We start from the raw sequence: 26,978 nt of genomic DNA on the forward strand, positions 1-26,978 counted from the left end.
GACAAATTTTAAATAAAGAGAAGTCAGTAAGTCTTCCCTCTTTGGCCTGAGGAGTATAAATTTGGTTCTCTCTCTGAAGAGAGAGAGCTGGGATTGTAGGTGTGGTCGTGTTACTAGTAGGTATCCTCCCAGCACCCTGTCTCTCTGAAAAGGTTTATTGGGATTAAGCGTAGAAAGTAGAAGGTTTCAAGGTTTCCACTTTTTGTTTCAAAAAAAAAAAAAAAATCCCGGAAAAGCTTATAAAGTATGAGGAGGAGACATACAATCAGCATTGACTATTGATTCATGATGATTTCCTTTGAGAAAGGAGGGAAGGGTATGATGGGAAAAGAAAAGGAAGTCGAAACTAACTAGGGAAACGACGTGAGTTGATGCATTAATAGCAATTATGGGAAATGAAACCCTGGGACATCCTGAAATCCCATTCCAATGTCAGCCATTTAAAAATTGACTTTTGCTGCCAACCTCTGATGCAGTTGTTGGGGTCTCTTCCCTCGTGATGACTTGGTAACTAGTTTTGACGACATTACATTGATTATACATTTTCTCCAGTGGATATCCCAGAGCCCTCTTGTGCCCTGGGTTTTCTCTCTGCGATGGCCAGTGATGTGCTCATGTTTAATTTGTCTTCTATCTCCTCTACAGGCTTGAGTTATATAGGAAGGTACCAAATCTACGAATTCTGGCCTGTGGCGGGGATGGAACGGTAGGTCCTTGAAATAGAATCCAGTTGTCTCCTTTATTTCTTCCATCTTTCTTTTGTTTTCCCTATGACAGTTCTCCTTATTTATTCCCACCTCACCTCTTTCCAGTCCCCTAAAACATAGGTCTCTGTCATGTGAAGCATAGCCCATAAAGGGTTATAAGAGACTTGATTATTGTTCTCATGGATTCATACTTGGTCTTACTAAATTATGTTTTACTCCCTCAGCTTGACTATATCCTTTCCTATTCCACAAGGTAAGGATGTGGTCGTATTATTAGAATGACGGTTATAGATGACTAAATTCTTTAAAAAAAAAAACCCTTATTTAATTTGTTCTTAATTGGTCACAATTAAGGAGAAGTATATGGACAAAATTATTGTCTTCATTCTTTTACAAGTGGAAATAGAACTTAAAATGCTGACATTGGTTTGCCTTAAAGATCATTGATTGGTATCCTTTGTATTCATTTTTGAAGAAAAGATGGAATTGGGCTGAAGTTTAATATTGTCACATTTTCCTCTCTTTGCCTCATCTGTCTCTCCATTTGCCCTCTACTTACGTTGGTATATTTAGCAAAGGCAAAGAATTGAGAACCATGACATTTAGATGCTGCTGTCCAGTGTCTTTTTCTTCTGTATTTGGAGTCTGCTCTCCCAGGATCTAGGATTTTATTATGAACTCTCTTTGACTTTTCTCTAATCTCCCTAATTAGAATGTTTTATTCTCAAAGGTAGCAACAAAAATCTTCTCTTTCTCATAGCAAGTGGGCACTTAATGTAGCATTGGATACATATTATGCACCAGTAAATGCAACTGGGGAAAAAAATAGAACAGTGTTTCCACCGGTCCCTTAAGTTACTCCATGGAGAAGAAAACATTTTGCAGTTGGGAAAACAGTGTTTACTGTTTGTTAAGACTCACAATGCACATTATTAGCTTATAAAATTCAATGCAAAGTCTTATAGCTGAGAAGCCAAACCTATTTCACTTTGTTTAACCCAGCATTGTCCAAAATTATTTGACCAGGGAATTTTTTTCTGCCACAATACCAATTAAATTTCAAGCATTTGTTGTGTTCTAGGGAAATACACTTAGGGATGGGCTGCTGTGAAAATTTCCCAACCTTTTTTAGTAGAATTATATCCAAACAAATCCTCTGAGGAGATAACATATATGTGTATACATATATGCATATATATATCACATCATATATATGATAATACACATTAATTGATGTGTCTGATATAATATACATTAGATACATATATAGTGTGTATTTATATACATATATACATTTATTTATTACATATCACTTACACACGCATCGTGTTCTTCTTAGCTCAGTGTGTCTTTTATAGGTACAATAAATATATATTATGTTTGACGTACATGCACACACATTCCTAGCTCAGCTGTCCCCAGATAGTTATCTTAATTAAAGTATAAACTTATTGTGACCCTTTACTATAGTGCTCTTCCTTGTTTTAGAATCTCCTTGTCTTCCCATATGACTTCAGTATTTGCGCCCGTCTGTTCTCCCTCTCTAAATCTCAGTGACAGCAGCAGACCAGTTGCTATCCTGAATTCATAGTTCTTATCCTTTCTTAACCTACGTGTCCATGACCTCAAATCCACATCCCCTTCCTATTCCATCTCTACATCTTGAGCTTCACCATTGATTGAGCACCACGCCTTCCAAACTTCTCCTATCATCACCGAGCCTCGTGGCAGCTTGCTCTCACTTCTCCTTTCTTGTCCCTTTGCTCTACTCAGCGGGTTTGTGTAGGAAGGACATTCTAGGTTGTATGGTTTGAGGCATTCCCTGCAACTAGAGAAGTATTTGGAAACCTGGGGTTTTCAAGCCTAAAGGACAAGGACAAGAGAGCCAAGTCCGGACATTTGTGAAAGAACTGCAGTTAGGGAGTCCGGGCCAAAGTTCAAAAGGAAAATGGAAAAAATAGACATAGAAAAGACCACCCGTAGTTTATTCTGTCAAGAAAAAAACCAAATAAAAAAAAAAAACACAAAGGAGTTTCAAAGAAGGAGGCAGTGGTTATATCCTGGAGGAGAGACTGCAGAATTATCATTGATTTTGGAGACTAGGGTGTAACTAGTGGTTTTCAAGAAGCTTATCTGGGACAAAACCAGAATGATGAGCAAATGAGACTTGGGAGATTGCTAATGGATCCTGAAGACGAGGCCCGATTACAGTGTTGAATATCTGTGAATACGCCCTTGTGCCATTAATAACACCTTTTGACATGAAGACTGTCTGGTTCTCGTACTTAGCCTGTCTTTCCTAGCGTCCTTTCTTTAAATACGCCATAATTAATAGGTACTTCACAAGGCTAGATACTACTTTTATGTTCCAGGTAGGTTTTCCTCCTAGGGACCACATCTATGTTCCTGACTTCGTTTTTCACATCCTTCCACATCACTCACAAATGCACTAGATGTTTACCCTCGGTCCCTTGCAACAGGCACGCCCCAAGGAAAGTAGTAGAGTTACCTTAGAGCTGGTAAATTACTTTAATGCCCAAAGGGAAAGTAGCCGATTTACCTTAGAATTGGTGCATGCTTTTGTGTTAATTATTTTCTCAGTAGTAACCTCTGTACTTTAATCACTCAGGATCAAAACTTTGTGTATCTTGTACCTGACACAAGACCCAAGTTTTAGTTTGCTTTACTTGGCCAAAATGGATGTTTTGTGAAAGATGCATGGAATTTGAAATATTTTTTCTAGGTCAGTGATTGATACTTTTAATTTTATTAGTTTAGAATATGAAACTTTAAATTTTGAGTGGGGGCAGAGTTTATATATAAAGACAAGGCCTCCTGATGGATTTATGAAGAAAGATTGCTGGCTTTAGGCAAGTGAAGAATGGTTCCTGAGAGTGTCAGGTATACATTTGACTTAAGGCACTCAGCCTTTACTCAGTGAGCATATCTATCACCATAAGCCGTCAGAATTCTGTCAGTGCAGTGACAAGGTTCCAGGGAGAATCAGGAATGGAATTTCTTTTGACTGATTAGGAGGGGGATGTATTAACCCTTAACTCCATCAGTTTGTGCACAAAATATTGTTTAACGTATAGATGTCTTGCATTAATTTGGAAACAATTTCCTTTTTTTATTAAAAAAAAATTTTTTTAACGTGTATTTAGTTTCGAGAGACAGAGCACGAACAGGGGAGGGGCAGAGAGGGAGACACAGAATCTGAAGCAGGCTCCAGGCTCTGAGCTGTCAGCACAGAGCCCAATGCAGGGCTCGAACTCATGAACCCCGAGATCATGACCTGAGCCAAAGTCGGACACTCAACCAGCTGAGCCACCCAGGCGCCCCAGTTTGGAAACAAGTTCTTAGGCTTCAGTACTCGTTTCGTGTTGCTCTACCTCCTTGCACTTTTAAATAGCCCGTCTTCCTGCATTCCACTTGAAGGCAGAAGACCCTGTTGGGTGCTTGTATTTCCGTCACTTTCAGCAGGTTCCTTACCCTCCTTTGAGACCTTCTAAATCTGCAAGGGGATACATTTGCATCCCTAAAGGTCTTCATAGCTGTAGCATTACAATAGTATAGACCATGGCTGTTCAAGAGAACTACAATACAAGCCACATTTTTAAGTTTTCTAGAAGGTACTTAAAGTCAGAAGCAGGTGAAATTAATTTTATACTACATTTTATTTAAGCTAGTATCTCCAAAATATTATCACTTCAACATGCAGTCGTAGAAGAATCACTCGAGATTATTTTATATTCTATTTGCGCTGTCTCCAAAATCCAGCATCTGTTTTGACTCAGAGCCCCTCCGGTTTGTATTAGGCACATTCTTGTGCCCAGTCGCCGCATGTGGCCAGTGGATGCTGCAGGGGACGGTACAGATGTCATCTCTTTGTAACTGGTTAGCATGATCCTAAGGCTGTCACACGGTTGTCACATCTTCTCAAGGCCCTAGGAAAACTCCCCTAACTCAAGAATGATCTCAGACCCTCATGTTTGTAAACGAGCTGCTCTTGGGTTATGCAGTAAATTTGTATTTTTTCCCTTCCTTGGGCACATCTCTACCTGTCCAGCTCCCCATAGCTGTCGTTTTGCTCGAATAGTGAAGGGCATGTGGACCAAGAGCCTAGAGGCGCCCGTGCCCTCCCCTCCTTATGGCTCCTTACGGTGCAGCGTGGTCCCTACCTATCTGGCCCCTGACCTCGATAACGGGGCTGGAACAGCAGGTCCACCTTTAACTGCGTTGCCCTCTTTCCGGAGGCCTGGAGTTAAACTCTGTAGCCAGCTCCTTCATGCTTATTTCTTGATCAGTTGGCTTCCCTAGACGAGGATACACCCTAAACAGAAGGCACTTCCTTGCTGGACTTTGTGCAGCCACAGCAGGGAAGAAAGTACTGTTTCCCTTTAAGTGATAGTGCCAAGCACATCATCCCAAACCCCTTTTCTCCCGAAGTGCTAGCCTAGCTATATCCCTCCCCCACCCATTTCTCTCACCTTCTGTCTTGATTTCTTTAGGGCTGATTTTAAACAGTGATTTTCATATATTTTTATTTAAAAAATGTGTGTTAATTCATTTTTTTTTTGAGAGAAAAAGAGAGCGAGAGAGCATGTGTGTGCACACAAGTGGGAGAGGGACACAGAGAAGGAGAGACAGAATCCCAAGCAGACTCTGTACCATCAGAGCAGAGCCTGAGAAGGGGCTCAAACCCATGAACTATGAGATCATGACCTGAGCTGAGATCAAAGTCAGACGGTCAACCAGCTGTGACACCCAGGTGCCCCTTAAACAGTTCTTTTTAACACATGATGACCTAAAAACTATTATGTACAAATACAAATGAAAACATCAGAAGAATCCTAATGTACATACTAGAAAGGGACACCCAGTCGTTAAATGCCGTCTTGATGATCTTTCAGTTGAGAAATGTTCTACTTCTTTTGATTTCTCAACATGCACATCCTTCGCTTTTTGCCAGCATATGAGGAGCTACGTGTATTGGGTCTGTTCGAAAAAAATGTCAATTCGCTGTTCTTGCCACCCCTCAGCCGCCTCTGATGTTAGTACCTTGCAGAGTGAAAATACTGCTCGCAGTGCACTGGGGACACGTGCAGTGACAGCTAAAGCATAGCGTGGACAGGGGTGGCAGCATTGGCCAGCTTGTGGGGACAGTACTGTGGGGCTGCTCAGGGACAGAGCCCAGGACCGTGCTGTTTCAGATCCCTCACCCCTGCTCCTCCTAACACAAAGGCAGGAAAGAACCTTGCGAACTCAGAAATGATTTCACCCAATCTGGATAGTTTTCTTCAGCTGTGGTGGAAAATGTGCCACGTGCCGTTTTGCAATTAATTAAATATAACTGAAGGAGTGCTGGATGAGCTGGTGGAGATGATTTGGGGGAAATGTGATAGCCTAGCAAACATAATCCCTGCTAAGAACCTGAAGCCTGGACTTCCAGAAGGAACAGGTTGCTGGTAAGCGAGAGGCCCCAAGAACAGCTTTGGGCCTGAAGATCCTTTGTATAGTTCTGCTTTTATAAGGACAGGTACAGATTATTACTCAAGGTCTTTTCTGTCTCCTGCTATTGTAAGTGTATTTGTTTACTCTCTCTCTCTCTCTCTCTCCCCCATCCCTTCCTCTTTTGTAGCACCTCTCTGCTTCAGTACAGCTTGGCTTTTCTGTCTTTGATAGTGTGTGAAAGACTTTGTGATTGATGGCAGTCAAAGGTGGGATTGATTTGTGAACTTGAGGTTCAGCGTTAAGCGGAGAAAAAGGAAGAGGGCGTTTTGCTTCTAGGAAACTGGACCTTCATAGAGGAAGTGAAGAGGAAGAAAAATAAAGCCTAATCACAGCAGCTAATGTTAATTAAGCATCTCCTATTTGCCAAGCTAAGAAATGTCTACATGGTGTTTAACTGATAACATACCCCTAACAGGCTTGAGAGACAGATGAGAGAACTTGGAGTGACGGAGTCACTTGCTTAAACTCACCCAGCCCATGTATGATGGAGCGGGGTTCACTGAGCTCTGTCTCCCTACACCCTACGTTCTGTTGCCTTTTGGGGAAGCTGCTGTTGAGTACTGTAGCTCATGGATGAGAAACGCTACTGAGGACTATGAGAAAAGATCCAGACCCTCCTCTGCTAAAAGAACTACTAGCCTACTGGTGGCACTTAAGAGAACTTCATGACACATCTTGGTTATGAAAGGCAGGTGACATTTGATGACCCTAAGGTTAGGTAATAATGGGTTACTAAACCTACCTGGTTGTATTCAGAAGAAAATATTTGGCTATTGGAAAAAGAAAGTAGAATGTATTTATGCAATTCTTGATCAAGGGAGATAAGTAGCTGCCCATCCCTCTTTTTAAATCATGTTTATTTAATTTTGAGAGAGAGAGAGAGAGCACGTGAGCCAGGGAAGGGCAGAGAGAGACAGGGCAGAGGATCTGAAACAGCCTCTGTGCTGACAGCAGCAAGCCTGATGTGGGGCTCGAACTCATGAACTGTGAGATCATGACCTGAGCCAAAGTTGGACGCTTAATCAGCTGAGCCACCGAGGCACTCTTAACATTTATGCAGTTCTTAAATCATTGAATAAGAAAGGGGGAAATCCTTTAATTCAAATCAGTTATACATTTTCCTCTTCTGTTAGGGCAAGTGTGAGAGAAAAGGAGATGGTGAGAAATCCAGGGGACCGGAGGGCTCCTGCCATTCTGAGGAACTATATCACAGTATGGCGTGGATTCTTGGCAACTTTTTTTGAGAAAACAGCAACAGCTTAAGAAGATTTGGATGAAGGCTGTTATACCGATTAAAGATTAGAAGATACCCCATCAGGGGCACCTGGGTAGCTCAGTCAGTTCAGTGTCCAACTCATGGTTCATTAGATCAAGTCCTGTGTCAGGCTCTGGGCTGGCAGTGCTGGGCTTGCTTGGGGTTTCTCTCTCTCTCTCTCTCTCTCTCTCTCTCTCTCTCTCTCTCTCTCAAAATAAATAAATAAACATTAAAAAATTTCTTTAAGAAGATACCCCATCAATTCATGGAAATTACAGGACACTCATTTCAGTTATTTGAAAAGTATTTGTATTTCACACACTGTGGACTGATCCTTCCTCTTCCCGTCCATCTTGGTATTAGTGTTCTTCCTGCGATTTAGAATTTTTCTTTGCAGGGTCCTCTTCAGAGGAAGTTATTTTGTTGTGTTTGGTCTTTCCCTTTTCTTTCTCTGCATCCTGTCACTATCCCTTCCTAGTCCTTTGCATGGTCTCCAGCACTCTGAGACTCGAGTGGGTTTTCCTTAGGTGACTAAGGCACCCATCCTGAGGAGGTGTTGGATGTTTGAGGTACATCAGCAAGCCAGGGGGAAGGTGAGCCCACTGCTGGCGGCTTTCTCCCTCCTGCCGCAAGGGGTCTCCCCTGTCTTTGGGCTGTGGCCTCAGGCAGGGGTTCTCACGTTCTTTTCCAGCCTCTCTCCCGCTGGCCAAGAGGGACCCTTATTCATACATGGCCCCTGTCAGGAGGGGTGAACTTCTACTCCCTGTTACCAGACAGAAGCCAAACTCCTGGCTTCATCTGCGTGCCATTTTGTGTTTGCTTTGCTTCTGGTCCCTGAGGATTTATTTTTCCTATCGTTGTGTCTGGAGTGCATTGGGTATTGGAAATATGAACACATGACATTATCCTTACCAAGAAAAGAGAGACCTGTTTCAACTATGCATAAGAAACAAATTTCCAATTTAAATCTACCTGAAAGAAAGTAGACAGATTTGTGAGTACAGTTCATAAGGGGGAGACAGAGTGATCATCTCTTAGAAAAGTTGTAAAGAGATTGCCTTCTTTATATGGGATGTTGAGTTCGAATTTCTAGGGTTCCATTGCATTTCTGAGTCTCTAGTTCTCAGGGCTATTTACATCTGCAATCAGTGACCCCTGATTGTTGGGATTTCTGAGTTTTCGTGTCTTGTAGTTTACTAGAGGGATCTGCTTCTACTGTGTTTGTGCACAGGTAGCTGAGCAAGAACGGTATCTAGCATAGTCATCAGATATATTTTAGCATCTGACTCTTTTTCCTCTCACACTTCAATAGCAAGCTTTGTTTGTACTGTGTGTAAGACAACTAAGAAAGTGTTAAGTCAGAATCTAAGAAGTTGTCTGGGAGGGAATTGCCCAGGGAATGGAGGGATTTTTGGACACTTCTTTAGATCTGGATTTTTAGTTCACCATATTGGGTGAACACGGGGGTATGCCTTTCTAGAAGGTAAACACAATTTCAGGCTTCTTGATGGACGGTCAAGTTTTACATCCTGGAAGGAATACTGTGGTAGCGAAAGGATTTTAGATGGAGTCAAGAGACCTGATAAGATCATGACATTGACACTCCTAATTATCTAGCCTTGAGCAAATTGCTTGACTTCTTTGCACCTCAGTTAATAAATCTTCAAATTAATTGAATTGGTTTGAGCAATTTCTAAGGTTTCTCCAGCATTCCAGAGATTCCAAAAGTATGTCTTCAGCATGGTCAGGCCCTATCTGGAATGGGGTTTGGGTCTTTACTGAAAGGCTCTCTGTCCCAGAGTGGCTAAGAGGTCAGCCTTGGGGTTTAGCATACCTAATTTTGAATGCGATCTGTACTACATAAATGGTATGATATTACCATAGTAAGGGTATGATATTACCAAGTTTTGGCCTCCTTATCTATTACATGGAGATGAGACTTCTACCTACCTTACAGAGTCATTTTGAAGTTTAATAAGAGAACTTTGCTCAGAAATCAGGACATGGAAAGCAGTGATTGTCTCTCTCCTTGTTCCTTGTAAGCTCCTTGGGAGCAGGCATCCAGTCTAACTTACCTTGTTCCAGCTCATTCATCTTATTTCAGTTACTTAGTTCTGTGTTTTATATGTAGTGTGCACTACATATACTGTTAACATACTATTAAAAAAATAAAATAGGGCTCATACAAATGTAGAATGAATGCATGTCAAATTTATTTAGTTCTTTGACGAAGAGCTTAGCTCAAATTTATTTAGCTCCTCGCATCCAGCAAGATGATAGAGTTGACTTATTGGAGAAGTAGAGGGAAAGGATTATGTAGTTTATTCCAAAACAATTTTTCTAAATGTGAGATAAAATTGGTTTATGGCCATATGGGGGAATAAAACCATAACCTTTAACATAATCTTCTATTCTCGACCTTTGTGTATCCACAGGACAGAAATATTCCAGTTAGCCTACAGTTATAAAGTTCTTAGGCCTGTAAAATGCCACCTTAGTAGGACTTTGTGAGGATATGCAAGTTTCTTTTCTCCATTTCCAGGTTTTGGGTAATTATTCTAAATAGTTGCAAGACCAAACCTAAAGTATTATTTATCTTAGAAAAAGATTAAATGGGAATATGATTCTAGTATATAAGTATCTATTTTCTGCCTGAACTTATAATAAGTACTAGGACCATGCATAATTATGTTTTCATAATGTTTCATTACAGAGAATATGGGGATCGTTAGGAAAATGCTACTAATTTCTAAGATGGTGTTATGGAGGGTAACCATTTAATTAGTGCTTACATAGACCATATTAAGGGCTTTATATGCATTTTAGTTTAATCTGTAAACAGTCTTGTGAGGTAGGCATTATCTCCATTTTGAAAATCAGGTAAATAAATCTCAGTGAGGTTAAATAATTTAATCAAGATTATGTAGCGAGTGTGACCAAAATTGAAATTCAGTCTGATTGTAAGTCTTGTATTGTCTCCAATGCCTATATTGTAAACCTCCCCAGATTTTAAACTGTTCTAAATTTGAAGGTAGATCTCAAGTTAAACATACAGATGAGTGGGTCCAGTTTTGCTTATATGACAGCATAAACAAAATGGTCCTTCTCCCTTTAGGGACTCACCATTTTGAAACCGTTTGAGATAAGTGGTCTGTTTCTTGACTACCAGATTAAATCGTACATATTTTAAAGGAAAATTAAACTATATCATTTGCTTTTTAAAGCTTCCTTCTCTCAGGTTGTCTTTGTAACTTACCTATCTTTCTCATATCTCTTCTGGCCCCCGAAATGTCTGTAGGTGGGCTGGATCCTTTCTATTCTGGATGAACTGCAGCTGAGCCCTCAGCCTCCTGTCGGGGTCCTTCCACTGGGAACTGGGAACGACCTGGCTCGAACTCTCAACTGGGGAGGGGTAAGAACTGTTCTCAGGGACCACCCAAGCCATCAAGCAGAAGGGTCCCTGAATCCACAGATGTTCTAACGGAAGGGGAATATGCTACTGTTGTCCAAAGAATAAGTTAGAATGGAGAATTAGGGTGCCCCTGCTTCATGGTTTTATCCGGGACCTTCTTCAGTTCAAATTTAGAATCATCTAGAGAAGAAAGTATGGTATAAAAAATGGGGGTTAGTACACAGGCCTGGGGCTTCTTGAGGTATCCATTGAAAGGTGGTGGGTGGGTTGGCCTCAAGTCTTTATGTAAAACAAGCACACGGACCCGAATTGATCCTGACCCTCAGTCTTGGCCAGAAGAGCAAATCTGGTTCAGATTACAGTCCTTTGTTTAAGAGAGTTACGGGTTTTATTGAGCATTTTGTTTTTCTGCTTGGTGTCATCATGGCTTTGTGAAACGGATAGCCAACTGTCCTTCCCACCATACAGCCAACTTTAGTTAAGCTTAGTGGAAGAAGTTTACCTGTCACTCACCAGCTTTTTTTATTAACATTTTTACAGTGTTAAGATAGTAAGGAGGCACAATATGCTAACATATGCAGCCCCACCAGCTTTTTATCTGCTCATATGAGAGATTGGACTGGGCTCCATGAAAATTCTCTTCAGATATTAGCAGATATGAAATTGACCTTTGGGTGAATTAACCTCCATTAGGTGATAATTCTCTTCAGATATTAGCAGATATGAATTTGGCATTGGGTGAATTGACCTCCTACAGTGAGCATAGTATAAATGATAATAAATTAGTTGCTTCATGTAAATATATTTATCACTGTTGACTCCTCGCATCCAAATCAGAGACTTGACTGTCCTTAATAATCATGCTGCCAGTAAATACATGCTCAAGTAGTAAGTGGTTGCATAATAGGGCTGTGCCTCAGACAGACTTGCCTTCAGCCATGGAAAGAACGGTGTCCCACTGCAAGGTTAGGGAGGTGAAGTGGAATGTTAATTGAAAAAGTTGTCTCTCATATGCCACCTGGATTCCTTTCCTCCTTTTCCACACATACTTGTCCTATGTGTCTCTCAAATTCCTCTAGTAGGAGACCTGGGGAGTCCTCTTGTCACTCTGATGGAAGCAGCCATCCAGCATGGCCCTCAAATGCCTACCGGTGACTACTGGTTCCTGGTGCTGGCAAAAATTACTCAGCTCAAACCAGTTAGAGCAGTATCTCTATGCACGTTACCTGCGACTTTTGTCTTAGATTCTAAGTACTTCAAGGAAAACAGTTTACTTTCCCAGCCTTGCTAATCGCAAAATAAACAGAGCTACAGCAGAAGGGCTCTTGCTTGCATGAAATACCTTTGGCTGTACTGTTTGCTACTCCAGATGGCAGTGGGTGTATTTTTTGATTCCTTAGGGCTACACTGATGAACCTGTTTCGAAGATCCTTTGCCAAGTCGAAGATGGGACAATTGTACAGCTGGATCGCTGGAACCTCCACGTGGAAAGAAACCCAGACTTGCCTCCAGAAGAACTTGAAGATGGTGTGTGTAAGGTGAGAGAGCTCTTTCTTCAGCAGAGAGGAACCCTGGAGCATGTGCCTGAGTGACAGGAAATGCGCTCCTGGCTGGAGAATCATATGCTGATTCCTTCCTATGAGATAACAGGATAATGTTTGAGTTTATGGCCACTGGGGCTAGGAGTGTAACACTACTCGATGATTCTGCCTCATTGACTTCTAAAGACTGAGATCTCCTACTCCTTGTCTTCCACACCAGAAATACATATATTCATTTTCTGATCTCTCAAGCACTGCATCTCAGAACCTATGGGATGGTGAAAAAATATGGATATTCTGAAGCATTAGGCATATGGTTTTTTGATAGAAAGATAACCTCCTGAGATGTCTTGTCTGATACTAAATATCTCTTACGTTTAGGAAGTATTAACTGAGCCAGTTTCATCACTTGGTTGGGACTTGAAGATGCCTAAATAAATGTTTTGATTTCATATTTTTCCTTCAGTGATGAAGCTTTCATTTCCACCCAAGACAAATGAAGAGACACAATTGTACACATGTTAGTGCAGAGTTTTGGTGGTAAATTTGGTTCGAAGTTCCCACCTCAATTTCATATAAGTTTGACAGGTTGCCAAGTAACCTCTCCTTGCATATTACTTTCCACTTTTCTTCTATGAGAGTGTTTACAAAGCTTTTCATGCATAAGAAACTCCACATGTGTCCTTGAAACATGCAGATTATGGGGCCCAGTCTTCATCGATTCTGCTGAAGTAAATGCAGGTTGAAGGATCAGAATCTGTACTTTAATTTTTTTTTTTTCAACGTTTATTTATTTTTGGGACAGAGAGAGACAGAGCATGAACAGGGGAGGGGCAGAGAGAGAGGGAGACACAGAATTGGAAACAGGCTCCAGGCTCTGAGCCATCAGCCCAGAGCCTGACGCGGGGCTCGAATTCACGGACCGCGAGATCGTGACCTGGCTAAAGTCGGACGCTTAACCGACTGCGCCACCCAGGCGCCCCTCAGAATCTGTACTTTAAATTTTTAAAAAAATTTTTCTTATTAAATTTTTTAATGTTTATTTTTGAGAGAGAGGGAGAGAGAGAGAGAGAGAGAGAGAGCAAGGGAGGGTCAGGAGAGAGGGAGACACAGAATCCATAGCAGGCTCCAGGCTCTGTGCTGACAGTGGGGCTCACACTCATGAACCGTGAGATCATGACCTGAGCCCAGGTCGGAAGCTTAACTGACTCAGCCACCCAGGTGCCCCTAATTTTTTTTTAACGTTTACTTATTTTTGAGAGATAGAGAGAGAGCATGAGCGGGGAAGGGGCACAGAATCCAAAGTAAGGTCCAGGCTCTGAGTGTCAGCACAGAGCCCGACATGGGGGCTCAAACTCCTGGATTGGAAGATGATGCTGAAGTCAGATGCTTAACCGACTGAGCCACCCAGGTGGCTCTCGGAATCTGTACTTTAAATGACATCTCTGCTTTATTGGATTATGCCATTGATTGAGGTCAAGATTGTCTTGGGTATTTCTTTTCTTTTTTATTTTCTCTTCTTTTCTTTAGTTCTTTCTTTCTTTCTTTCTTTCTTTCTTTCTTTCTTTCTTTCTTTCTTTCTTTCTTTCTTTCTTTCTTTCTTTCTTTCTTTCTATTTATTGTCATGGGCATTGCTGCTTTAAAATAAATTGAACCAGCTATCCTTTTGAACCCAACCAAAATCTATTTATTTATCGACACCATGATCCTAACCAATTGTGATAAACACTCAAGTTTCTTATTTGGCTAATGTAAGTGAAAATACGTTTTATCTTCTCTTCATGTTTTTTCCCCTAAACCATGATCCAGAAATTATAAGGTTTCTAGTAGATACCATGACTGCCTAGTTGATTTTTATTCATAATGTCACAATGTTGCTTAAACTGCAGGTATCATCTTGGGATATGATACTTTTTAATGTATCCGACCTATAGAAATTGGGTAGAAAATAGCCAAAGTGAAAATAATTGTATGGAAATTTAAGGTCCTTTCTCCACCAATCTGAGAATGCTTAGGCCCTCAAGAGAAATCTCTATTTGCATCTCTTCCTGACAGCTTAAGAAATGGAAAGACTCCTTGGTGCAGCCAGGAAACATTAATCCAGATAATTAAAGGGCTTTGAAAAATTGGATTTTTGAGATGTGTGGAAAATTGAGGCAATTTTTCCTGAAAAATAGGAACAAGAATTTAATAAAAGACTAAACTGGGGTATTATTTAGGGGATGGTAACCAAATGTTCTCCTGAGTTATCAGTGAATGCTAAGACATGGGTTACAATTGTAGCCAAGAAAACGTAAATGGTAGAGATGAACCTATCTGTGCTTTTGGCAAGATCACCAACCCTTGCTCTCATTACAGAGGCTTGGTATTTTGATTAAGTGCAGAAACTGGACATTCTCAAATATGAAGCCAGGAGAATAAGACATGATTTTGGCACTGCTCTGTGTTTATTTTCTCCCCTGTTCTCGACTCAGTTGTACCCATTTCTAAGGGGGCCGATTTGACCTCTGAATTGTTACAAGCTCTGACTCGGGACCTCCCATCGGGGTTGGGGGTGGGGAGCCTTCATTCTTTTCTTCCATTGGAGGCCAAGGCAATCTGTTTTTTTGTGTTTTTTTTTTTTTTCTGTATTAATATCTCTTTCTGTTCCTCTCCCTCTCATTTCATTTATCTCTTAATGGGACAAGGTCCACATTCTAGTCAAACAAAATCTTGCTGATCAAGGGACTCATAAAACAGTACAATAAACTTACTTTTGGGATCTTGAGGGTTAAACACTTATTTCTAACAGAAGACAAGTATATTTCTGTCTGGAGTCTAAACCTGATAATTATCTGGAAACATTATCCAAGCTGAGATAAAATTGCCTCTCTATTTAATTTAACATTTACTTTCCACTCTGAGCTACCGAAGGAAAAGTGGAAGAACTACAATTTCCTTTCTAGCACTTTCCACATGCTTTTCTGATTGTTCTAACATTGAAGCCTTAAAAGCACATGAATTTTGCACTTTTGATGAAGGATTTTAGTTTGTATTGTCCTCTCGTTTACGGAGCTGGCATTGCTAACAACCAGGGACCCAGAGGACTCTAGGAAGGCTTGTGTATGTCCCTGCATGTGTATCTGCATGTTTCATGATCATATTAAAGATCCAAGGTCTGATAGACTGAATAGAAATCTGGATGATACTGACAAATATGTATACACATGTATATTTCTTTCCCTATAGATCAAGGATAGCTGAATGTTTACCACTGCATAATTGCTTATGACCTATGTCAAAAATAGATTTTAAAAAACCAAAGGGTAAGCATATTAAATGTTATTCATTTTAAGTTGCAATATTAATATGGTGAACATAAATTCTCAAAAAAGTATATCCTCTGATTAAGTAGCTTGCACATGATCCTTGCAATTGAATCGACTCTCTAAGTTCGTTTAGTGAATTAATTCTTTTAAAACATTTTTTTTAGTGTTAAATATTTTTTAATGTTTATTTATTTTTGAGATAGAGAGTGAACAGGGGAGGAGCAGAGAGAGAGAGGGAGACACAGAATGCGAAGCAGGTTCCAGGCTCTGAGATGTCAGCACAGAGCTCAATGCAGGGCTCGAACACACAGACCGTGAGATCATGACCTGAGCCCAAGTTGGACGCCTAACCAACTGAGCCACCCAGGCACCCCACTTAGTGAATCATTTTTTGTAACTTAAAAAAAATTTTTTTTACTGTTTATTTATTTTTGAGAGAGAGAGAGAGAGAGAGAGAGAGAGAGACAGAGCATGAGCAAGGGAAGGGCAGAGAGAGACACACACACACACAGAATCTGAAGCAGGCTCCAGGCTCCGAGCTGTCAGCACAGAGCCTGATGCAGGGCTCGAACTCACAAACTGTGAGATCATGACCTGAGCTGAAGTCGGATGCTTAATCAACTGAGTCACCCAGGCGCCCCGATTCTTTGTAACTATCGTACATGTGTTTCCTTGAGCTGAATTTGGCTCTCTTACTAATATCTGCAAGACCAGTTCTCATTTAATAATTTGTATTTGTGTCACTTGTTTCCTATCCTATTTAACATCCTTGGGAGTGTTATTTGATTTGAGCTTTCGCTAATGAATTCAAAAATCTGTGTTCTTTCTACACAAAACCTTGTCCCTCGGGTTACGGCTTCTCTCTCTCCCAGGGATTGCTCCAGAGACAGGTGCCTGGCATCAGGCTTTCCTTGACTCTGTCTGGTTACACACCACTTCACCTCTACTTTGTTCATCATTGCAGCTTCCTCTGAATGTTTTCAATAATTACTTCAGCCTTGGATTTGATGCCCACGTCACACTGGAGTTCCATGAATCCAGAGGTGAGGACAACGTCCCATTTCCATCTCCCAGGGAGGAAGTTTCCAGCAGGTGTTTTGCATGTTCCCTTCTGTTTGCATATCACCTAGGTGTTGACAGTGGGCTTCAGTGTTGCTTCATTTTAACTTTCATGGCAACCTTGGGAGCTAGCGAGATAGGAGCTTCTTTCAAATAGGTCCCTGAGACCCACTTATTTAGAGTCTCAAAGATGGTAAAGGACAGCACTAGGTGTACGTTCCAGGTCTCAGACTACTAATTTTAAAGTTTGACTAGAAACTTTGAAGTTAGTGAACTACTAGGAAGTGATGAAGATTCTTTCACTAGAGTCATTAGGATCTTCACAGCTTCCGGAAACACCAGTTGTTAAAGTCCAACACTTCATATAAACCAGGGCCATTGAAATCTGGTAGCAAAAACATTCAAGTCCTCTTTGTGTGCGTAAGAGAGACAAAAGGCATTTTAGAACAATAGGGGAAACTGATAGGTGGTTTGGGTTGAAAGAAATGGTATGGTGGTGATTTGATTGGTTGCAGAGGTGCGGGGAATACCCATCGGATGAGAAAGAGGAGTGAATGAGACCCAGTAGTAGTTTCAAGGGCTAAAAGAGATGGGGTCACAATTAGGGAACAAAACCACTTTTGAAAGAGATAAGATGAAATAATGTCAAGGAGTTAAACACTTCGTAAAAAGATTTCTCATGCCATTCAGAGCTGGGAAAGTTTAGGATTTGAGTTTATGTTTTGAATCTCCAATCTTCTGTGCTCATGCTCACTCAGTGTCTCTTCATCTCTCTCTTAAAATCTCTTCTTAGTAATATAATATGTACATCTGTGTCTTTGCCTGGATCTATGTCTGTACCTAGTCCCTTGTGAATATGTTAATATATAACCAAAATAATGCCCGGCTACAGGTTAGTATAAGTGCATTGTGAGATAAAAGGCATAAATGAGAGGATTATTTTACTTCTTTTTCTCCAGATTCTTCAAGAGCAGAAGTGGTTTTAACTCCTAGAATTTGAAATACAGAGACCTTAAGGCTAGAATTCAAATGTTCAGATTCTAGTATTAACACAGAGAAAATTCTGATAACACTCTTAGGCACTAAAGGTCAAGAGTGAAGTTGTGGGATTAAGGGTGTTACAATGCAAAATCTAAGTGAAGTCCAAACTTGTAAGTCTCAAATTGAATTCAGGAATTTTGGTAGGCTTTGCCTTCCTGCTTTCATGAGGCTTGGAAGGTCAAATGCTGTGTGAAATAAAAGCAATACTGATCAAAGAGAGAGCCATAGTTTGACTTTTCTCTCTGAAAAGTTGGTTGATTATAGAACCACAAATATCAAATACCCAGATCAGGAACACCACCACCCCCCCACCACCCTGCCATAGACAACTATTCAGATATGCAGAGTCCTACGTTAGGGACCACATTTATAGTCTGTTGGTCTCTCTGTATTTAAGGAGACTTAATTTGGTGAAGTAAATGGAAATTACTTTCCTCATTTCTTAACCCATTTTTTTTCCCTCATATTCTTCAGGAGACTCTGGATCTGGGCTTCCTAATAAAATCCTTAGGTTTCTTAATAATACTTATAATTATCACCAATGCATGAATCTTCCAAAATAGACATCCTGGCACGAAAAGAGGCCTAAATGAGTAAGTGGCAAACAATGAGCTCATTTTAGGGAGCCAAATATTTTGTCTAATTAATCTGACAATCTCCTAATGATACACTTCCTTGTACTATGATGAAACTTCTGCGTCTCAGAGTGAAAAAAGCAGAAAAAAACGTCAAGGTGGAAACACCAGGCTTAGAATTCTTAAAGGAAAGTGATTCTTTTTTTTTTTTCTTGAAGTTATGGGACTATTTCATTCGAGAGAGGAGTACGCAAACTGTGGTATATGTATATGTACATAGTTTAGTATGTGTGTGATTACAAAACAATTGGTTACAAGATGCCAAGCATTGGTCTTCAAATAGTTTATTGTTGAGGCTTAGCATAGTGCTTTCATGCAGCATGAAATGGAACTGCAGTCATCTGCTCTGCATGGAAGCTCAAGCCCTTGAAAACCAACCCCTGAAGGGCTGATGGGGAGAACTGATGTTGACTGAGACAAAGGGCTGCAATATTTGTGAAGATGATAGGGAAATAAGTATTCACAAAATGCAGGAACCAGATTTGCTGGTTGATAGACCTAGACCAGAGGTGTGGACTTCTTAATATCTGTTTATCTATTCATTTTGCGTTAATTCAAAGTCATTAATTCATGATGAAAAGTATAATTACCCGTGGTGGTGGTGGTGGTGGTGGTGGTGGTGGTGGTGGTGGTTCTTCTTCTTCTTCTCCTCCTCCTCCTCCTCCTCCTCCTCCTTCTTCTTCTTCTTCTTCTTCTTCTTCTTCTTCTTCTTCTTCTTCTTCTGTTCTTTCCTCCTCCTCCTCCTCCTCCTTCTTCTTTTCTTCTTCTTCTTTTCTTCTTTCCTCCTCCTCCTCCTTCTTTTCTTCTTTCCTCCTCCTCCTCCTCCTTCTCCTCCTTCTTCTTCTACTTCTTCTTTCCTCCTCGTTGTTGTTGTTGTTCTTCTTCTTCCTCTTCCTCTTCTTCTTCCTCTTCTTCTTTTCCTTCTTCTCACTTTTTACTGTTTTCTGTTTGTTTGGATTTTCCCCATATTTTTTACCTGGATAGTCAAGAGATCTAAGTTCACTTGCAGAAGGAAACGATAGTCTGGCCACATTTTCAATAGGTGCAGACTTTCTTATTTCATTGGTTATTCTCTTGGCTGTTCTCAAGCCAAGAACACTTAAGAGTTGAGATTTCATACTGTTCTCAAATGCAGACACTCACAGTTTGAGGGGTCATGACAAAACTTGTATCATTTGCCATGAAATAGTTGGAGGGTGACTCAAAGCCTCATGAGAGCCATTATAAAGAATGAGCTGGGTTAGAATAACCTATTAGGTATTAGTGAACACACACACACACACACACACACACACACACACACACGGTGAAAGGATTATTTTACTTCTTTTTCTCCAGATGTGTGTGTGTGTATTTGGGAATCATACTAATCTATCTATATGAAATGGGTCATAAATACAGATCTCACTAAGGCAGAGTCTTTAAAATTGTAATTGCTGAAACAGTTTTTGGCATAAATGTGAAATAGCCCATCAAATAGAGGGGATAATTAAAGACATTTGAGATAGTTTCTTAGTGACATTACTGTGTAAGTGCTTTTAGAATTACTGGTAGTAAAGCAGGGAATAAAGATAGTCTTAACATTTTGACTGACTTTGTACATAAAGAATGCAAACATTTGAGTAATTTGAGTTTCTATATTTGATCAGAAGGTAGGTTTAGTTCATTTTATTGGAAGATAGAGATGGCTTCTTATTAAAGTGGCTACACCATGCACGGTTGAACTGTTGCTTGCATATCAGCAAGTGCAGTCATTTGGAACAGGATTTGGAGATGTAATAGACTTGGTCATTTAATTGTCAGTTGGAATCTTGCCCAGAACTTTAATAATTACTGCATTATGACAGTGCTTGAGGAAGTACATTGAAAATATTCCCATCTATTAATGTATAGCCATGTTAACAATGATTATGGTTATCAGGTGGCATAGTTAGGTCTCACTTTGCCAGGTAGATGAATTAGATTGTCCTTTTTTTTTTTTTGGACATGAAGGATATTCAGCACCTCAAACTTTTAACCTGAGATGTGATGCTTAAATTTTACTGCCTCACTGAAATTACCTATTCAGCAGAGTTGAACCTTATGCTTCAATGTCAGGAAAATACAGTTATGACTCTAGAGGAGGCAGTATTTAAATTTGACTTAAGATTTACTATTTTCACTGAATATACAGAAACATGCAGATCAGCATGTTTCCAAGGATCATGAATGTTTCATAAATGAACAGATTTCCTTAAAAAGATATTTCAGTGGCTTGCTAAATTTCATCATCACTGCAAAGGACATACTACCAGTCTCATGTGTAGGTACTGAGACTCAAGCACGATTTGCTCTGGAGAAACTCTCACTGTCCAAGGTTCTCTGTAAAATTATTTTCCATTTTAAATCTCTATATGGCACTCACTGTTCGTTCAAGAATCAAGTGTACCTGCCTCTGGAACACTTTTTTGATCATTCCCTTTACGTGGGACTCTGACTTCATCTGATCTGTGTATGGCATATAAAATGTGATGTTTTACTTTGATTTTCAAACCCATCTCCTCCACTCTAAACTCATGAGGGCAAAAGACCGTTATCTTCTTACATTCCCTGTGCCAAGTCTATGGCTATCTCAATAAGTGTTACAATAATGGAAAGTGCAGTTGGGAGATAGGCCCCATATATAATATAAAAGGCAACAGTAGAAAGGAAGATATAGTAAGGGCAAGATTAGTTGTATAGGCAGCAAATAATATAGGAGTTTGCCAGAAAAAAAGATATTGGGGTAAAATTTCCAGAAAGGGTAGGAAGGAGCTGAGAGATAAAGGAAGAGTGTGATATATGTAGAAAAGAGCTAAAGTTGGTGAGGGCATTTCAGACAGCATAGGGACAAATGAGCTTGTGGTAAAGATGGGTTAGGATGTCCAATTAATACATAATGAAAGATTTTTTTCAATGGTGTTAAAAAATGAATAATGTCGGTAAAATATTTGTCCTTAATGGGAGATGACATTGGAAGAAAAGATCTTTTTGGATGCATACGATTTGAATTGAAGGTGGTGTTGTTATTGTGGGCATAGATTTTGGAATCATTTATGTATACTTAGCTGAAGTCTTAAGATTAGGTACATATCTAATACAGAGAATATGGAAACTGTGAGTTCTGTGGAGTTCAAATTGCTTATTGATTTTCATAAACATAGAGTTGAACTCATATTTATGAATATCTCCCTTAATATGCCAGACCAATTACAGACAAAAGTAGGGTTCAGGATCCTGTTCTGGTGGCACAGATATTACTGTGTTGTACATAAAGATAGGATTAATATATTAAATCAATGGAATTGATTATACCCAGAGCCATATTATCATTACAACTGGCTTATATCTAAAGCCAAATCATTTAGGTGATTTAGATGTTGAGATTTGAGAAGTTTGAGCTAATAAGATTTAGGTGAGATTTTTAGATTTTGAGTTAATTCCCTAATGGGGATGAGACCTTTGGGGACCTTGGAGGGAATGAATGTTTTTCATATGGGAAGGATGTGAATCATGGGGGCCAGATGGTGGGTGATGGTAGGTAGAATTTTGGCTCTATGACCTTTGCCATTTGGTGTCATGCTTGTTGGTTAGGTTATTTTACATGGCAAAAAGACTTTTTTAATGTTACTGAGGTTAATAATTAGCTAACCTTAAGATGGGAAGATAATTCTGGATTATCAGAGTGGGCCCAACATAATACCATGAGCCCTTAAAAGGGTAAGTGGAAAGTTGAACAGGAAGTTAGAGGGATGTGGCAGAGTTGGATAGATCTGAAGTGTGAGGACTTGATGTGCCACTGCTGGCTTTGATGGTGGAGGGGATCCCAAGCCAAGGTCTGCAGGAGGGCTCTAGAAGTTGGGAATGAACCCTAGCCAACAACAGCATGGAAGAAGAACTTCATTCCTTCAACGATAAGGAAATAGATTTAGCCAACTACTGAATAAGGTCTGAAGTGAATCCTTTTTAGAGCCTCCAGAGAAGAGTCCTGAAGACTGACGCCTTGATTTTGGTCTTGTAAGACCCAAAGTAGAGGGCTCAGGAGAGCCCCGTCCAGATTTTGGCCCAGAGAATAAGAAAATAAATGATATTTTAAGCTGCCAAGTTTTCAGGAATAGAAAACTAATACAATTAATGTTGGTGTCCAGACAGGTTATAAATAGGTTAATGGCCTAGACATACACAGTGAGTGTTTAGATCTCACTTGGTTACACCCTATTCTTGTGGAAGAGGAAGACGGGCAGTCAAAGAACTTCAGCAATAAGCCACGGATACTTCCACTCTTGGAGTCTTGGTATACTTTGAGGATTATTGGCATTTCTTGAGAATGGCCTTTCATGGTTGACCTCATACCAATTAGCAGATACAACTCCCTTAAGGATCAAGAATGCTTAAACTTTCTTCCTGGCCCTGTCCCAATTCTGTATGTCCCCTTTTCTTGATACAGCTGGCGTCTATGTTCCTTGGTCCTCCTCAAAGACCTGTCATTTCTTACACATACACGTAGACATATTCAGCCACTCAACCCTTTAAGAGCCACTAAGGAATGATTAAGTACTGTTTTTTGCAAGCTACCCCTTGCTTTCGTATGGCCTGGCTTCTGCAAGGAGTAGCAAAGCTCTAAAGCTAGCTGACATCTGTCTCAGCTCCAGGCAGCTGTTGTTTCTGAGGCTATTTGGAATAGGGGAGATATTAAAATGGAAACAAGGTTTAACTGTCAGGGCAGGTTCAATCAGGGAGCTCACAGTGTGATACCATTATACTATGAGGAGAGATAACAGAATTTACCTCCACCTTTTCTGTTCTCTAGGCTAAAGCACATGTGTGACTTCCCTACTGTTATCCCTCTGACACCTCTTTATTTTATTTTTTTATTTTTATTTTTTTAATTTTTTTTTCAACGTTTATTTATTTTTGGGACAGAGAGAGACAGAGTATGAATGGGGGAGGGGTAGAGAGAGAGGGAGACATAGAATCGGAAATAGGCTCCAGGCTCTGAGCCATCAGCCCAGAGCCTGACGCGGGGCTCGAACTCAGACCGCGAGATCGTGACCTGGCTGAAGCCGGACGCTTAACCGACTGCGCCACCCAGGCGCCACCCAGGCGCCCCCCTCTGACACCTCTTTAAATGCTAGTGTCTTGATCTTGTTTAGTTTTGCATATTAATTGAATTTAATCTAGGTAAATTACATCTGAAGTGACTCTTTTCATCAGCTGTGTCAATGGAATCACCAAACACTCCGTTTATTTTTTCATTTTCTTCTAGTCTGTTTGGGTCTTACAGAGCATTCTCTTTCTCTTGAGATGAAACTATTTTTTTTTTTTAAAGAGAAAAAAAAAACTTAGGCTCATAGGAAACCTCTTAAGAATGTGAATCTTTCCAAACCATAAATTAATGTTTTTAAAAAGTAAATGTTAATAGTTGATATATAATTTACTTAATAGCTGTGGATGTTGGTGCCCTCAAAAAACTCCGCCAGAAATGTGTGTGCTGTTTTCAGTTCTTTATTATAACTTGCTTGATAGCCAGATCTGACTTTATTTCTTTCATTCTTTTTCAAATTAGGGACTATGTACCCATGATAAATTGCATAGCAACAAAAATTCTAATTTTGCCTCTGATTCCATAAAAGCAAGAAAGAGTTAACGGAATTGAAAAGGACACCCAGCCAAATCTGGGTTAAGAAAGGTAAAAGCAAGCAAGCAAACAAACAAAAAACCAGTGTTACTCAGCGGCCAAATTTATCCTAAAGGCCCAGACTGTAAAAAATGGTGAATTCTGGGTCCACAAATGGGGACCAGGGAGATAGAGCATTTTAGTACCACTTTGATCTTTTTTTCGCTTAGGATAACCTGCAAGTTAGCCTTTAACTTGTTTTATTTTGTTTCCAGGGTTTAGAGTACTTAATTCAATAGAACAGAGTGAATATTTAAGGAAAGATGTGAGATACAGAAACCTAAATATACCAAAACTCTTAGGAGCCGATGTACAAAATACTATCTTTTTAAAGTTTGCAAGCTTTCACCCCATTTCCCTGTCATGTGCTAATAATATAGTCTAATAATCATGAGAATAACCTAGTAATCCCTTGTCTTGGATTATTTCCTGAAATCGTGTAGCTCGTATTCTGCCCAATCTTAGTGAGTGAGCTCTTTGCTATTTTCTTCATCTAGACAGTTGTTGAGATTTGCTGTTCAAACATAGGTCCAGGACTTGAACCGTTTTAAGCTAGTCATCCAGCTGCCTGATGAGAAACAATTTGAAGAGAGACCTTGCCCTAAGAAGACATTAATGAGCATATGGGATAAAATAGCAGAATGAAAAACATTGGCAATAGGTCCCTTTGGAATGTCTCAGAATTCTACTAGAAAGAATGTAAGGAAATAATACTTCACTTAGGGATTTTATAATCCCTTGAATTCATGTCAGCGTTCTCTGATGCAGAATCTTGTTTAGCCTTTTTGTAGTCTTCAACTTATATGATAAACAGGATCAAAATCAAAATCAAACCACTTTTCAGCCTTCTATGTCCTGAGTCCAGTTAGCAGTTCACCTGCATATATGTATATTTATATATCTCCAGTAAATCAGATAATTTTTCAAAGCCTGTTGCCAACAAGAGCACAGATGGTAGTTTGGAGTTTTAGAAAAATGTAAAAGCAAATCATCTATTACAATTTTTATCCAAATTTTCCATATTTAATTACATTTGGAAGCTGCATGAATAGTTGATAGAAGACATGCCCTATAGAAGTCAAAGCAAATAATCACCCCTCAACACCCTCCCTGTGTCCTATCACCCCTATCCTATGTCCCTGCCAACCCTCTATTCTGAATAAATATTTATTTTGAGATAGAGAGCGAGAGTGAGTGAGCGCACCAGCATGGGAGGAGCAGAGAGAAAAAGAGAGAGAAGCCCAAGCAGGCTCAGCACTGTCAGCACAGAGCCTGACGTGGGGCTTGACCCCACCAACTGTGAGGTTATGACCTGAACTGAAATCAAGTGGGACGCTTAGCAGACTGAGCCACCCAGGCACCCCATAGTGTCTGAACTTTTAATGTACATGCAAATCAACTAGAGAACTTGTTAAATCATGATTCCTAGACACCGTCCCCTAAGCATTATAATTCAGTAGGTCTGGGGCAGAGTCTAATAACTTGAATTTCTAACAAGCTTCCAATTGATGCTGATGCTGCCATTTGGGGGCTATGCTTTTGTAGCACTGGACAACTTTACCAACTGGCGTATAACTGAGGAAAAGATGATAAGGCTCTTGAGTCTAATGGATCTGTGGGGTGGGGAGGGAGGGGGAGGAAGAGTGCTAATGGAGGCCATTACCTTTAATGAGGTCTCTATAACAAAACTACCTGTCTCCTTTTACAGAAGCAAATCCAGAGAAATTCAACAGTCGTTTTCGAAATAAAATGTTCTATGCAGGGGTAAGTATACATTACACTTAAAATCATTACATGTTATTTAATACTAATTCACTATTGGTAATAAGGATACTAACTGTATTAAAAATAATTACACGTCTCGGATGTTTACAAGGATGTCTATATTATGCTTAAGGTTTAATGTCTTGGCTTAAAAGTAAATATACTTATTAAGTTGGCAGAAAGAGAGCTGGTGTTCATCATCTTTGAACTTTAAAGCCTTAAAGCTTCATGTTGACTGAGGAGATGACATTCAAGGAGTGATGTGAAAAACATCAAAGCCAATTTAGAGAATGGGGGAGTTAGGCAGCCTGAAAGATGCGTGGAAAAGCCTGGGTCGGAATGTGGTGTGCACAGCAGTACGTGTGCATCGATGTTTGGATGAGAAATTGACGGAAGGTGTAGCTCCTCATGGAAGCTTATATATGAGTAAATTGGGTCTTGTTTCCTTCTTCTCAGGAACATCCCTGGGGATGAATGGCTAGGCAGAGGGGAGGCGGAAAGTCCTCCAAAACACTGATTTTAAAGAAAATGTAGTTAATTTACACCACTGCATAGAGAGAATTGAAATGAAAGGGGAGAGGGTGAAGCCAGACATTCTTAATGGCAAGTTAAAGATGATTTCAGCACCCTATAGTCAAGTAAGAGGTCAAGAAAGGTTGTCAAAATACATCTTCAAATTGACCCTTGGAATTATCTACTCTTTTACTTTTCTACTGTGTTCTTAAATTGTATTATAGGTCGTAGTTTGAAAACAAAGAAAGTTTTCATCTTGACAGCCACTGCATTTTGTTTTGGATTCAGAAAAAAAAACCTTGTTTTATATTTTTGAATAATTCAGAAGCAATAGGAACTATCTATAATACATAAGCAAGGATTTGGCATAACCATGTGATTAAGTTTATTTTTCCCCTTTTTTCTCCTTGTGGTTGTAGGCAGCTTTTTCTGATTTCCTACAGAGAAGCTCTAGAGATCTTTCCAAACATGTTAAAGTTGTTGTAAGTACTGAATGTATTGACTCGTTTCATTTGGGTTTTTTTGTTGTTTTTT

The 26,978-nt window shown here is 39.9% G+C and overlaps 1 protein-coding gene across 8 annotated transcripts in view; it reads left to right on the forward strand.

Moving 5' to 3' along the window:
* The window catches only part of DGKI (diacylglycerol kinase iota), a 441,829-nt gene that overhangs the window by 239,801 nt on the left and 175,050 nt on the right, over positions 1–26,978 (forward strand). For all 8 annotated transcript variants that reach the window (XM_086689190.1, XM_086689223.1, XM_086689216.1 and 5 more), the window contains 6 exons: positions 646–706; positions 10,775–10,888; positions 12,289–12,426; positions 16,702–16,780; positions 25,876–25,931; positions 26,864–26,926. In XM_086689190.1, coding sequence (XP_086545316.1) covers positions 646–706; positions 10,775–10,888; positions 12,289–12,426; positions 16,702–16,780; positions 25,876–25,931; positions 26,864–26,926 — 511 coding nt within the window. The remainder of the gene's footprint in view (positions 1–645; positions 707–10,774; positions 10,889–12,288; positions 12,427–16,701; positions 16,781–25,875; positions 25,932–26,863; positions 26,927–26,978) is intronic.

Source organism: Puma concolor, chromosome A2, assembly GCF_028749965.1.
Source record: "Puma concolor isolate L17-30 chromosome A2, mPumCon1.1.hap2, whole genome shotgun sequence".
Taxonomy (NCBI): domain Eukaryota; kingdom Metazoa; phylum Chordata; class Mammalia; order Carnivora; family Felidae; genus Puma; species Puma concolor.